This window comes from Narcine bancroftii, chromosome 13, assembly GCF_036971445.1.
Source record: "Narcine bancroftii isolate sNarBan1 chromosome 13, sNarBan1.hap1, whole genome shotgun sequence".
NCBI classification, from domain to species: domain Eukaryota; kingdom Metazoa; phylum Chordata; class Chondrichthyes; order Torpediniformes; family Narcinidae; genus Narcine; species Narcine bancroftii.
Genome location: NC_091481.1, coordinates 85,561,042 through 85,575,675, shown reverse-complemented (window position 1 = coordinate 85,575,675; position 14,634 = coordinate 85,561,042). Strand labels below are relative to the sequence as shown.

At 41.5% G+C, this 14,634-nt stretch overlaps 1 protein-coding gene and 1 long non-coding RNA gene across 3 annotated transcripts in view; one reads left to right on the top strand and one right to left on the bottom strand.

Moving 5' to 3' along the window:
* Window positions 1-2,474, bottom strand: part of LOC138748474 (uncharacterized) — a 17,968-nt gene extending 15,494 nt beyond the window's left edge. The window contains exon 1 of the long non-coding RNA XR_011348052.1: window positions 2,111-2,474. This is a non-coding gene — a long non-coding RNA (uncharacterized lncRNA). The remainder of the gene's footprint in view (window positions 1-2,110) is intronic.
* Window positions 2,028-14,634, top strand: tbcb (tubulin folding cofactor B). Of its 2 annotated transcripts, none has more exons than XM_069908746.1 (6): window positions 2,028-2,355; window positions 8,496-8,639; window positions 8,860-8,956; window positions 11,917-12,108; window positions 13,182-13,295; window positions 13,394-13,481. In XM_069908746.1, exons 1-5 carry the CDS (start codon window positions 2,233-2,235, stop codon window positions 13,256-13,258), a joined length of 633 nt encoding a protein of 210 aa, XP_069764847.1. In that variant the 5' UTR covers window positions 2,028-2,232; the 3' UTR covers window positions 13,259-13,295; window positions 13,394-13,481. The 2 variants fall into 2 exon arrangements, with proteins under 2 accessions (XP_069764847.1, XP_069764846.1); XM_069908745.1 differs by having other exon boundaries at window positions 2,114-2,355; window positions 13,182-13,254; window positions 13,394-14,634.

Here is a 14,634-nt window from a genome sequence, read left to right as displayed (position 1 = left end):
ATATTCTGGAAGTTAAATATTATTATATACATGTATTTCTTAATATTTATATAAAATTTTGTAACAAAATATGCATGTAAGAGTAAAAATGCAGATGTAATATTTATCAACGATTTTTAAGATCAAAATTGAACCATGTCCTTTAATTGCCTTGTTTCATTTTTCTTGCCAACTGGATCTATGTCTGTCCATATTCCAGGATAAAGTTTTAGCTTTTAGCACGTTGATAGCTAGACGAGCAATTTTAATGAAACGGAAAGATGAATCTTCACCTCCTCACACACAGTGGTTACATGATGTGACATCCTATTTATGCTTGGAGAAAGTTAGATACAACATTATAGGCAGAAAGTTTCAATTTGAAAAAGATGTGGGGCCCATTCGTTGAATACTATTGAAGAAATTCAGATGCTTGGGTGATTCTCTCTAGTGTTTGAAGGTCACTATTTCATCCACATCTTTACATCCTTTTCTACAAGGTAACCTTGATTAGAGGGAGGGGGTAGATTCGATTTAGTTTTAGGATGTTTGCTTCCTTTTTTTTTAAGATTAACTGGTTATATACACGTTTAATTATGGTTACAAGTTTGACAGAAATTACTCTTGACCAAGGGTTTGTATAATGCCTTCTGTGTAATATTCTCTTGACCAAGGGATTGTATCATGCCTTCTGTGTAATATTCTCTTGACCAAGGGATTGTATAATGCCTTCTGTATAATATTCTCTTGACCAAGGGATTGTATAATGCCTTCTGTGTAATATTCTCTTGACCATGGGATTGTATCATGCCTTCTGTGTAATATTCTCTTGACCAAGGGATTGTATCATGCCTTCTGTGTAATATTCTCTTGACCAAGGGATTGTATCATGCCTTCTGTGTAATATTCTCTTGACCATGGGATTGTATCATGCCTTCTGTGTAATATTCTCTTGACCAAGGGATTGTATCATGCCTTCTGTGTAATATTCTCTTGACCAAGGGATTGTATAATGCCTTCTGTATAATATTCTCTTGACCAAGGGATTGTATAATGCCTTCTCTGTAATATTCTCTTGACCATGGGATTGTATCATGCCTTCTGAGTAATATTCCCTTGACCAAGGGATTGTATCATGCCTTCTGTGTAATATTCTCTTGACCAAGGGATTGTAATAATGCCTTCTGTGTAATATTCTCTTGTCCAAGAGATTGTATCATGCCTTCTGTGTAATATTCTCTTGACCAAGGGATTGTATCATGCCTTCTGTGTAATATTCTCTTGTCCAAGAGATTGTATCATGCCTTCTGTGTAATATTCTCTTGACCATGGGATTGTATAATGCCTTCTGTGTAATATTCTCTTGAACATGGGATTGTATAATGCCTTCTGTGTAATATTCTCTTGACCATGGGATTGTATAATGCCTTCTGTGTAATATTCTCTTGACCATGGGATTGTATAATGCCTTCTGTGTAATATTCTCTTGAACATGGGATTGTATAATGCCTTCTGTGTAATATTCTCTTGACCATGGGATTGTATAATGCCTTCTGTGTAATATTCTCTTGACCATGGGATTGTATCATGCCTTCTGTGTAATATTCTCTTGACCAAGGGATTGTAATAATGCCTTCTGTGTAATATTCTCTTGTCCAAGGGATTGTAATAATGCCTTCTGTGTAATATTCTCTTGACCAAGAGATTGTAATAATGCCTTCTGTGTAATATTCTCTTGTCCAAGGGATTGTAATAATGCCTTCTGTGTAATATTCTCTTGTCCAAGGGATTGTATCATGCATCCTACTTGGTCTCTATCCAGAATTATTTTTTAGAAATATTGTTAAATAAACAAATATGGATTTTGAATTACATTTATATTAGTCTGTGATATGTATATGATATAACCTGCTACTTTCTATATTAGTAGCCTGTATGTAGGATCTATACGTTAAACAATTACAATATTTTATAATATTTTATAAACATCTGAAGTTTCTCGTCTGTGGCTTTGACATTAAATAAGTTGACCACTCTTGACCTATGACATCCCTTGCCTTCTTGTCCCGCCCACCTCCTGGAGACGGCGCCCTGATTGGCCGGCGGGAAGGTGTGTCTGACAGCCGCTTACCCAATCAGCGACGAAAGCGGAGCGGCGGTGGAAGATTCCAGAGGCAGGCGGCCGGGCCGCACGCGGTTCGTCCAGGCGCTGGGAGCGGCCCCCCCCCCCCCGGACGAGGACGACGGCGGAGCATGGAGGCGGACTCGTACCGAGTGTCGTCGCCGGCCGTGGTGAACGTACGCGTCAGCAGCTCGCTGAGCACCTTCGTGTCGGAGAAGAGGTTCCACCGCAGCCTCACCGTGTCCGAGTTCAAGGTGAGGGGCGGGCCGCCTCAGGTGCCCCGGGCGCGAGGCCCGGCAAGGGGGAGATGGGCGGGACCTGCGGCGGGAGGAGGCGCCGTGATTGGTCGAGGGCGGCGCGGGGCAGGGATAGGTGAAGGGGTGACGTCAATCTCCGTGATGGACAGCCCCGCTCTGACCCACGTGGGAACTCTGGTCTGCAGCATCCCAGACTGAGATGTGGAATGCACTGGGGCTTTTACCCCCAAAAAGGGTGGCTTCCTGAAATAAAATTGGGGATTAAAGCCTGTCATAAGAAGGTTGGCGGAGTTGCGGACGGAGCTGAAGGTTGTTGCAAGAGGCTGGAGACGGGATGCCGAGTTGGGCAGAAAAGTGGCAGATGGAGTTCAATCCGGATAAGTGCAAGGTGGTGCATTTGGGAAGGGCAGATCTGAAGGCTGACTACGTCCCTCAAGGTCACCGCACAGGCTGATAGGCTAGGACGCTGGCCGTCATTGGCTGGGGGATTGAATTCCGAGCCATGAGGTGATTTTGCAACTCTGCAAAACTCTGGTGAGACTGCACTGAGAGTATTGTGTTCAGTTGTGGTCTCCTCATTAGAGGAAGGATGTGGAAGCTCTGGGGGGGTTGCAGAGGAGATTTGCCTGGATTGGACAACGTGTCACGTGAAGCAAGGTTAGCAGAGCTGGGACTCCTCTTCGGAGGGAAGAAGGATGAGGGGAGACTTAATATGAGGTCTATTAGATTCTGAGAGGCACGGATAGGGCCTGGAATAGCAAACACCAGAGGACATCGGTACAAAGTGATGGGAGGGAAGTTCAGGGGAGATGTCGGGGGTAATTTTTGTTTTACCCAGAGAGTTGTTGGTGTCTGGAATGCATTGCCAGGCTGAAGCATTAGGGGCATTTAAGAGGTTCTTAGGCAGGCACATGGAAGAAAAATGGAGGGTTATGAGGTAGGGAAGGTTTAATACTTTTTTTGGTAGGGATATATAGGTTGGCACAACATCAAGGACCGAAGGGCTGTGCTGTTGTTCTATATTCAAGCTGAACACAATTTCAGATTTTCCATATCACGTAGGAAGTTGGAGAAACGTTAAATTAACTCTTATTGAATTTAGTACTTTTCATCACATAATGATGCTGGCACGTTGTGTTGGTTCAACTGACCGAAAAAATGTTTTGCCACTGATTTTCATTTGTACTCGAGCATCTGATGCCTCTCGTGTCAGTGTCCAACAATAATCGGGCGGCACTGATGGATTCCAGTTGCCCTGATGCTGCTTCTCCTTGGTCGCAATGTCCTGGTGAAACCTTTCACCGTGTTCGTCACTGACGGCACCAAGATCAGCGGGGATGACGTCCAAGTGCGAATGTAGAATGGGAGAGCATTGATGAATACAGAAGAGCAGAAAGATTTAGGAGTAACGGTACATCGTTCCCTGAAGGTAGAAACTCACGTGAATAGGGTGGTGAAGAAGGCTTTTAGTATGCTGGCCTTTATCAATCATTGCATGGAATATAGGAGTTGGGAGGTGATGTTGAGATTGTATAAGACGTTGGTGCGGCCTAATTTGGAGTTCTGTGTGCAGTTCTGGTCGCCTAATTAGAGGAAGGATATAAACAGAGTGGAGAGAGTGCAGAGAAGGTTTACCAGAATGTTACCTGGGTTTAAGCATCTGGAGTATGGGGAGAGATTGGACAGATTAGGTCTTTATTCTTTGGAGCGTAGAAGGTTGAGAGGGGATTTGATAGAAGTATTTAAGATTATGAAAGGGATAGACAGAGTGGATGTGGATAGACTATTTCCGTTAAGAGGAGGAAAGATTAAAACAAGAGGACATGAGTTAAGAATTAAGGGGCAGAGGTTTAGAGGTAACATGAGGGGGAACTTCTTTACTCAGAGAGTGGTAGCCGTGTGGAATGATCTTCCGGGAGAAATAGTGGCGGCGGAGTCAATTGTATTATTTAAGAAAAGGTTGGACAGGTCTATGGATGAGAAGAAGATGGAGGGTTATGGGCATTGTGTAGGGAGGTGGGACTAGAGAGGGGTGTTTGGTTCGGTGTGGACTAGAAGGGCCTAATGGCCTGTTTCCGTGCTGTAAATTGTTATGTTATGTTAATTTTCAATGACGTGTCACACTTCGTGGTTTTGTCTGTTTGAAGTCAACTTAAATATGACAGGAAATCACAAAAATAGGTGGTTTTTGTGATCATCAGCCCACAGTCCATAAAATATGCCCAAAAATGTCCAGGAAGAAAAATCTTCATGGTCCAGTGTTATTGATGAACTAGGCCTATATTCACAACAATTTAGAAAAAGTGACCAAAGATTACATTGAAATATGAAAGTAGTGACTGGGCTGAATGGACTAGATGCAGGTTTAGAATCAGGAGTCTCAGGATATGGAGTGATATACTTAAGACTGTGACGAAAATAAATTTCTGTAGTCAGGTGGTAGACTTGGAGAAGGAACTCTGCAGCCCAGAATATTGTAGAATTGAGGTTACTGAATAATTTTAAGAAGGAGATGACGGAACATAAAAGACATCAAGGGGTAAGGGAGATGATGGAAGAAGGGATGGAAGATCAGCTATGATTGCGCAGGCACCAAGAGCCGAATAGCTCACAGATTTGCTCCTACTGGGTTTCCAACGTGACAAGAGGTTCAGGCTAAATGGCCTAATTCAGTTGCATTCTACACAAGGTGAGAAACAGCAAAGAAATTCATATTTTTCCCACGTAGATTACCTGATTTGAACTTTGGGCTTTACTAGAATTAAGATGCGTCAACTCCACTTGTATCTCAGGAAAAACTCAAATGTCACTACAGCACAATGCAGGCCCTTTGGCCCTCAATGTTGTGCCGAGCCCTATATTCCTTTTTTAAAAGTACTAAACCCTCCCCACCCCGTAACCCTCTATTTTCCTTCCATCCATGTGTCTGCTTAAGACTCTTATATGCCCCTAATGTTTCATCCTCCACCACCACCACCAAGGCATTCCAGGCACCCACAACTCTGTTTGTAAAAAGTCCCTGCTGTCTCCCCTAAACTTTCCTCCCTTCACTTTGTACGTGCATCCTCTGGTGTTGCTACGCACCCCTATGAAAAAGGCGCTGGCTGTCCACCTTGTCGACGCCTCTCTTGATCTTGTAGACTTCTAAGCAGCTTTCTTCAATCACACTAGCATCCCTTTTAATTGTGGAAAACTGGGAGACCAACACTGACGGGACCCCTTGAATAGCACAGAGCCTTGCACTGCTACACAGGAGGATTTTAGACTGGAAAGAAAGATGCTATGTGATTGGGCAGTTGGATTATGCTATAGATGCGGTTTTAATTTATAAGAACAATTTTTTCTCTTTTTTTTGAATATTCCAAATTGAGGAGAAAAGGATAAATATGGTTCAATATGTTGTACATTGTATTATGTATCGCAATATAATGATGTTTCTGGTTTTACTATTCGATTCTGGATTCTATTCTCCTCGTGTATATTTATAATATATTTACATGTAATAATGTATAATGGCGGGCAGCAGCCTCCTTTGAAGAAGACCGCAGAGCCCACCTCACTGACAAAAGGCAAAGGAGGAAAAACCCAACACCCAACCCCAACCAACCAATTTTCCCTTGCAACCGCTGCAATCGTGTCTGCCTGTCCCGCATCGGACTGGTCAGCCACAAACGAGCCTGCAGCTGACGTGGACTTTTTACCCCCTCCATAAATCTTCGTCCGCGAAGCCAAGCCAAAGAAGAAGAAGAAAGAACATGTAATAAAAAGATTGAAAAAGAAAGGATTGTGCTGTGAGCAAAGATGATGAGCCTTTGGAGTGATGTGTTACTACTGTTTTAGAAGGACAGGGTTATAATGTGGCATTAATTGTAAATCTCTCGCTATAGTGATTGGGGGTTAAACAGAATACAGACAGGCTGGTGTATCTAAAGGAGCAGCATTGGGGCAGGGAATTTTCTATATAAAATTGCTTGGGTTTGCAAATAGTTATTTTGGTGGTTATTTTAATGGCTTTTACCTTTCATTGGTTTCATAATGTTAGTTTTTGAGTGGGGATTGTCTGAAATGTTTGGTGAATGGGCAACTGGGAAATAGGTTTCAATAAAGACCCAATACAAATCCCATTGGACAACATGTTTGAATAAGAAAATATGGGCAATTTTTAGATTACAGCATTCTAGGTTTGTTGCCCCAATATCTGCATTTTGCCTGGAAAGTTGTAAAATATCTCTCCCGTTATCTTGCATAGTTCCTGAATGTATTGAGGATGAAAGGAGCTGGTACTTGGGGGGACAGTTAAATGCAGAAAGCTGCATTTAAGAGACTTGCGTCAAGTTAGTTTGACAATTATGAAATAGTTTTGTGTATTTTTTTAGGGCAATTCTACAAGAAGAAAATGTACCGATTTCTCTGGATAACAGTAGAAACACAAAATGCTGGAGAAACTCAGCAAGTCAAACAGTGTCCTTTATGTAGCAAAGGCAGAGAGAGAGATACAGAACTGACATTTTGGGCTTGAGCCCTTCAAAGTTTGAGGAAATGCTGGTGAGTGTCAGAATAAAAGAGTGGGAGAGGGAAGAGGGTTGCAGGTCAGGAGATGATAGATGGAGAAGGGAGGGAAGGGACAGCAGCACTGAGGTGAAGGGGTAAAGGCAAGACTGTGCAGGTGAAAGAACTGGAAAGGCAGGAAATGGGGGAGGGCAAAGAAATTTAATGGAAACCAGTGAAGTCAATGTTAATACCATATGGCTGCAGAATGCCCAGACGGAAAATGAGGTGTTTCTCCAATCTGTGGGGGGTCAGGGTGGGACAGAATATAAGGGCATGGACAGACCTGTGAGTGCAGGAATGTGACCTGGAATTGATATGGTTGGCCACTGGGAGGCCGCTGTGGTTGCGAATGGAGCGGAGGTGCTGAGCGAAGCAATCTCACAGTCTGCGACGGGTCTCTCCGATGTAGAGAATCCCACAAAGGGTGCATCGGATGCAGTAAAATAAGTCCTCTGGATGTACAAGTGAAGTGTTGCTTCACGTGGAGGGCCTGTTTGGATCCCCGGACTGTGGTGAGGGAGGAGATATGGGGGCTAGTGTTGCACCTCCTGTGGGCACAGGGGAAGGTGAGGGGATGCGATGGGTGGGAAGGGATGAGTACACAAGGGAATCACGGAGGAAGCGGTCCCTGTGGAAGGCTGAGAGGGGAGGAGAAGGAAAAATGTGTCTGGTGGTGGGACCCTTTAGTAAGTGCTAGAAATTCCAGCAATGTTGAATGCAGAGGCTGGTGGGGTGGTGGGTGAGGAAGGGGGGGGATTCTATGTTTGTTGTGTCTGGACAACAAAGATTTTGCTTTCTGAACATGTTTGGGTGTATTTTATGGATTTTGGGCTGGTAATCATGAAAATGCCTTAACATTTTCTTATTGCATACTGATTTTTTAAAAATCTATAAATTATCTATTTTTGTCTGAAAATGCAACAGGAAATCACAAGCTATCTAGATCAGTCCAAGCATACCTAGTATGCATCCTGCGCAGGTGTTGTGCAAGTGTTGTCTTGGGCCTGGGTATGCTTAGTCAGGATAGATGCAGATAGGCTATAAAAACAGCTCAGGTATACAAATTTGACAACATGTTTCAACAAAGCCTTGAAATTCAAAGTCACTGAAAATTCATTTTCTGTATTTGCACGTCTTCCCGGCTGACCTTGATGAACACGGTGAAAGGTTTCACCAGGACATTGCGAAAATGGAAAAGCGGTATTAGGAACTGGCCGACTATGGTTAGACATTGACATGAGAGGCATCAGATGCTGAGTACAAATGAAAATCAGCAGAAAAATCTTTTTTGGTCAGTTGAACGAATGCAACGTGTCGGCGTCATTAAACCTGCTAAATTTAATCAGTTAATGTTTCTCCAACTTCCTTTGTGATTCAGCAAATCTGAAATGATCTTTGTGTTCAGCTTGAAGTTTTCTATCACAATCCCTTTTTATTCTGAAAGTAAGCCTTTTGAAAAGAAAATGTCGTGTTTTTAAATTTAACTCTGAATCCCCAGTATCTTTGCCCAAACTGCTTAAATTCTAGGTATGTATTGATGAGTCTGTTTTTCAATTTTGTTTTATTATTGATCATCTTTATAATAGTGTAAATTGGAACTGATTGTGGGCTCTCCTGCCTCATGCATGGACCTGGAGTTATTCACTGCAGATGACAAATTCATTGGCTTGCTGGACCAAGATGATGCTCTGCTAGGATCCTATCCTGTAGACGATGGCTGTCGGATACATGTGAGTATGATGTAATCACGCCAATTTCCAGTGAAGCTTCATGAATGCAGGGCATCTAACTGTTCAGGGTGTATCAGAATCTACTCATTTCTAATAACATTTTTGTAGTTTTCATTGATAATTGGTTGCAGCATTGCCTTTTAATCTGGAAATCCTGCCGTATAACTACTGCCGTCTTTCTCGTTAACTGGAATGATGGTTTCAAGTCTTTGTTTTCTAGGTGATAGACAAAAGTGGAGTGAAGATGGGAGAATTTGAGGATGTCTCTAAAGTTATTAAGTATGAAATGTCCAATGAAGCCTATGAAAAAAGAACAAGTAAGTCACTCTGAATAATATGTTGCAGGTAATTCTGACGAGTTCCTTCCCATGAAGATATTGAAGTGGACATTTTGTATGTTAAACAAACTGAGCATTTTTTTCTTACTATGACTTGGCTCGGATAATAACGTTCTAACATGTTGATCTTGAACCATGCGCTGAAATTGGCAGAAGGCACTGGGCTGTAATTCAAGGGAATATACCAACCATTTCTTTGTAATGGAACATGCCTGTTTTTAAGCTAAGATTTGCTATAAAATGCTTTGCTGAATAGAATGGAAAATCTGTTATTCCTTTCAATACTGACAATTAAATTGTGAAGAAAAACTCAAAATCTCCATAGAGCTGATTTGAGTAAACAGGCCTAGGCGATTCTTCAGATTCTGTTGTCCCCAGAAGTGAGATGACTGGTGCAAAGCACTAAGTGACAAACCGTTCATCGTCCTGCCCTGTTATCCCATTTCCTTTTGCTGACTTGAGCTTATCCAAATTCAGTTTATTGATAATATTCAATCAAACGTGTGTGAATCTCTATTCTGCACTTTCACTGAGATTTATCGTGAAATTTTAAACAGTATCATTTTGCAAGTGAGAAAAGGCTATTCCACCATTTTAAACTCCGTGAAATGCCACAATCTCCTGGGGGGGAGGGGGTGAAAAGCATTAGAAAATGAGGACCCCTGACAGAAACTTGGTCCAGTTTTGTCATCTTCCCCATCCTTTCTTTGTATGTGCAGGAGTTTGGATTTTTCTGGTAACCACCGGAAAAAGCCTACGCTCAATATCCATCCTATCCTTGAGGTAGAAAAAAAAAACACTTGGCTTCTGCCAAGTTGGAAGTTTATTTTGTCCACTTCCAACGCTAGATCTAGTTCCAACAGAGTCATCAAATTTGCAGATGACACAGCGGTCATTGCCTCATCAGCTACGACGACGAATCGCTCTGTAAAGAAGAGGTGGAAAATGTCGTGATATGGTGCGAGAATAACAACTTGGACAAATCGAAGATGATTGTGGACTTCAGGAGGACCAAGAACAACCACCCTCCACTACACATTAATAATTCAATTGTGGAGAGCACCAAGATCCTTGGAGTTCACTTAAAATGTGACCTCTCTCCTCACTTGTCAGGAAGGCACAACAGCAACTTCATTTCCTGAAAAAAACTGAAGCAGGCAAGGCCACTGGTCACCATCATGTCAATCTATCGAGAGCATCCTGGCCGGCTGCATCACCGTTTGGGTACGGTTGCTGTAGAGAAATGGATTGGAGATCAATCCACAGGACCATAAGAGTGGCATAGAGGATCACTGGAGTCTCCCTCCTCCGCACCATCGACGTGATCTACCAGAATCTTTGTTTGAAGAAGGCGTGCAAAATCACTGAGGACTTCTTCCACCCTGCACACAGCATCTTTCAGCTGCTCCCGTCAGGAGGATCCTAGGCAGGACCACCAGGCTGAGGAACAGCTTCTTCCCACGGGCAGGGAGAATGGTGAACTGCTCACACTCCAAGACTATTGATTAATATAATTTTGATGTATGTCTATTTGTTCTCCACATGTATTGCTTGTCCATATGTTATCTCTGGATGTTTGTTTTGATGTTTTGCCCTGAGCACCAAAGTTCAATTGGATGATAAATGAACTCGATCTAATAGAAATAAAAATATAAAATGTAATCGTTTATTTCATTTGATACCAATGATTCTAATGGTAAAGTTCTAAAGTTTATAATGCTTTTCAGTAATATTTGACATACCTGTAATTGATGATGAAATACTTTGTGACATCAGATCCTCATTAAAGCCTCTATTAATTTATCATCTTGCATAACATCAAAGTCAAATGGGGAATTGTGGGAACAGACACCAGCCTGATTAAGTGATGGTGTGGCAGGTTTCTGTGTTAATGAGTAGTGTTGCCTCATATCCGGTCATTAAAAATGGTCTGATTTTGCTTGGATCAACATCAAAGTGTCTTTCTCTTCAACAGTTTGACCTTGTTCACAGCTTATGGTGTTTGGTGGGGGGGCGGGGGGGGACGGTGGCTGTATAAAGAAATAAATTCAAATCGGAGAACAATGAAGTTGAACGTAAATAAATCAGTTATTTTCTCACATAGGCAAATGGCCAGGAAAGGCCATTTGAAAATCACAGAAAGGAACTTTGAGTAATATGTTATGTGGAATATTATTTTAATATTTCACTAAAAGCCAGAGGCATGAACTTGTCTTTTTACTTCCGTTTGCTCACCTTGTGTAGTGGAGAGTCAATGCTGGAGAAACTCAACAGGTCAGTGTACTTCAGAGAAAGATTCATGGGCTTCAGCCTTTCATCAAGATTTAATCATTATCCTAGACAATAGCACATCATCCCATACCTCGATGAAGGACTCCAGTCCAAAAGGTTAGTTCTGTATCTCTGCTGTGTAAAGGGCACTGTTTGACCTGCTGAGTTTCTCCAGCATTGTGCTTTTACTTCAGCCACGGTGTCTACGGACTTCTGTGTTTTATCTGTGCTTGTCTGCAACGTTTTTGTCACTTTGTTCAAGAAAAACAGTTGAAATTTTAGAAATCCAGATGCCAGAAATTCAGGCAACCCAAGAATACGGACTTTTCAAAAACTCTCAAACTTTTTAAATTTAGTAGGCGTTTGTGTGTGTAAGCACCACAAATGCCCAGAGGCAACAAGTGACCCTTTTATTTTTCTTTAAAATTGCTTGTTTTGATCAATGAAGCAAGCTGTATTTGCTAATAAATAAACTATCAAAATTCACTTGTTCATCTCCTCTTTATTCCTCCTTAAATCCCCGAGTAGTCAGGATTTTCAGACTTCTACTGTAGTTTTAATGTTATATTTTCAGATTCAGGTGCTCAGATACATCTCCAGTTGAAGTGTTTTTAAATGAAGGTATCTCTGGCTGTCTGGCTCAATAATGGATTGATTTCTCTTTTCAGATTCGGCTCGTTTGTTTCTGAAACACAGCAAGCTAGGCTTGTTTAATGAGGAGCAGAGAGCAAAGAAAGAGTTGGAGATGGAGCAGAGACACCAAGAGGAGAAAACTCGGGCAGAAGGCATCCTAGTTGGTTCAAGATGTGAGGTCCTAATAGCAGGACAGCCAACCAAACGAGGCACCGTGATGTATGTTGGTAAGTGGGCCGCAGAATCCTTGGGTAAAGATCAGTCAAAGCTGATCTGGAAAACAATGCAGTTCAGGAAAATACAGTAGAAGTCCTAAAATCGGAACTATTCAGGGATTGGGTTGGTCTGGATTTTACAGATTCTTGGGTGGTACTTTTAAAATTAAAATTTAAGGAGGAATAAAGAAGAGATGAACAGGTAAAATTTTATAGTTTATTCATTAGCGAATACAGTGTCCTTCATTGATCAAAACAAGCAGTTTTAAAGAAAAATAAAGTCAACCCTTGACAAAAATGAAAACAAAAAAATTTTCACTACATAAAAAAGACCACCTGTAAATTGGAGGGACAACATTTGATTTTCTGTCTGGGCCCTCTCCAACCAGATGGCATTAACATCGACTTCTCCGGTTTCTGCTAACCCACTCTCCATTCTCCCTCCCTTCCTTATCCTTTGTCTTCTTTCCCTTTGCTCTCCATCTCCATTCACAGAGCCATCCTCTGTCCTCCTGTTTGCTGGTGTACCTCCCTCCCTTATCCACCTATTACCTCCCGCCTGTGGGACTGCTCCTCCTCTCACACCCACCCCCCATCATTTTGTTCGGACATGCCCACATTTTTTCATACCCTGACGCAAGGCTCAAGCCTGAAACAATGGTTTTGTATCTTTATCTTTGCTACATAAAGGACTTTGTTTGACCTGCTGAATTTCTCCAGCATCATGTTTTTACTTCAACCATGCTGTCTGCAGACTTTTTACTTTAGATTTCGAGTGCATATTTCATTGTCATCTAAATTTTAATTATACATTTTTAAATGTAGACATACAGCACGATAACAAGCCATTTCATCCCACCCAATTTACACCCCATTAACCTACGCCCCCACTATCTTTTGAACGGGGGGGGGGGGAGGAAACCAGAGCTCCCGGAGAAAACCCATGCAGACACGGGAAGAACATACAAACTCCTTACAGCGCGGAACTCGAACCCAGGTCCAGACTCGGTCACCGGTGCTGTGCAGGTGTTGTACTAACCACTACACTAACCATGCCACATCTAAATGGAGGATTTTTGTTTCAGGTCAAACGGAGTTTAAACCAGGATACTGGATTGGATTGAAATATGACGAGCCTTTGGGGAAACACGATGGGAGGTAAAGCCTTTGCTGTGGACATCCCCAGTTCTCCACAGTTGGTAGTTGGAACCATGCATGGAGTTGACATTTTTAAATGAGGGAAAAACAAATAGAATTGCATTTGTTCACTCATCAAATGTTTTTATTCCTTTTGCAGCGTAAATGGAAAAAGATATTTTGAATGTCAGTACAAATATGGAGCATTTGTAAAGCCACAGTCTGTAACAGTGGGAGATTATCCAGAGGAAGATTACGGCTTAAATGACGAAATATGAATGCTAATCATCCTCTGACTTTGAAGCATTGCACAGTGGGCATGTGTCCTGATGATCCTGAACACAAAGATTCATTGTTACTGTCTGATTTGAGCGGCTGGAGTTCCTGAATAGGTTGGGACTGTGCAGTAATTTGGCTAACACTCTGCAGATTGATAAAATAGAGACATCCATTACTTTTTACATTTGCAGCATTTGAACTATTCCGACTTTAGCAACTGACACTAAATATTTGAAAATCCAGATAGAATTTGCAAAGTACATCAATTTAACAAAAAGGCATTGTTTAAGGGACACTCTTTCTAAAATCTGAATTGTAAAATTACTGGTCCAAATGTAACCAATTCCTTGTCCATGATCAAGGCTGAAAAATGCCTATTAATAGTCTAGATAGTTTTTGTGAAGCAAAGAGTTGCCTCCTTTAGAAGTTTTGTCTTTTTATACTTGTGTATTTTGCAATTCTATTTACTACAGCAAGTTTCAGCTAAAGAAAATTATCTCTTGATTGACGAAGTGACTTCACGTACTGTGGCAATTAGCATTGAACAGCAACAATGCCAGTTTTTCTTTGATTTATTGTTAGGAGACTTGTAGGTATAGACTCTAAACAAAATGTTGAAATCTTGCCCTGATTCCACGCTATTAATGTCGCAGACTCTATTGTATCAGCTGTGTGAACGAGGGCATATTTGATTATTTTTACTTCCCATGTTTACCTGAGTGTTTGCACCACTTGATAGACTTTAAAGTTTGTTATATTGCTAAATCCCCATTTGAAAGATGAGCAAGTGACGTCCTCAATGTGGCTGAAATGTTCGCCAGGGTGTCCACATAACATTTGTTTCTTGGAAGTGAAAGGTTTTTTTTTGCTTTGTAACCACTGGTTTTTATTGGTGCTGCTTTAAAACAAAACCCTAATGAACCATGTTCATTTATTTCACTCCATACTTTGCTCTCGAAGTTTGTTACTGATCAATTGCTGTATTAATAGTACATTTTAAATGTATTTGATAATTGGCTGCACTGTTTCTCTTACGACAAGGTTCGATATGTCTAGACCAGTTTTTTTTTTCCATTTGTGAAACTGGAGTAATAAAAAGCATCTTTGCCTTGTGGCACCTTT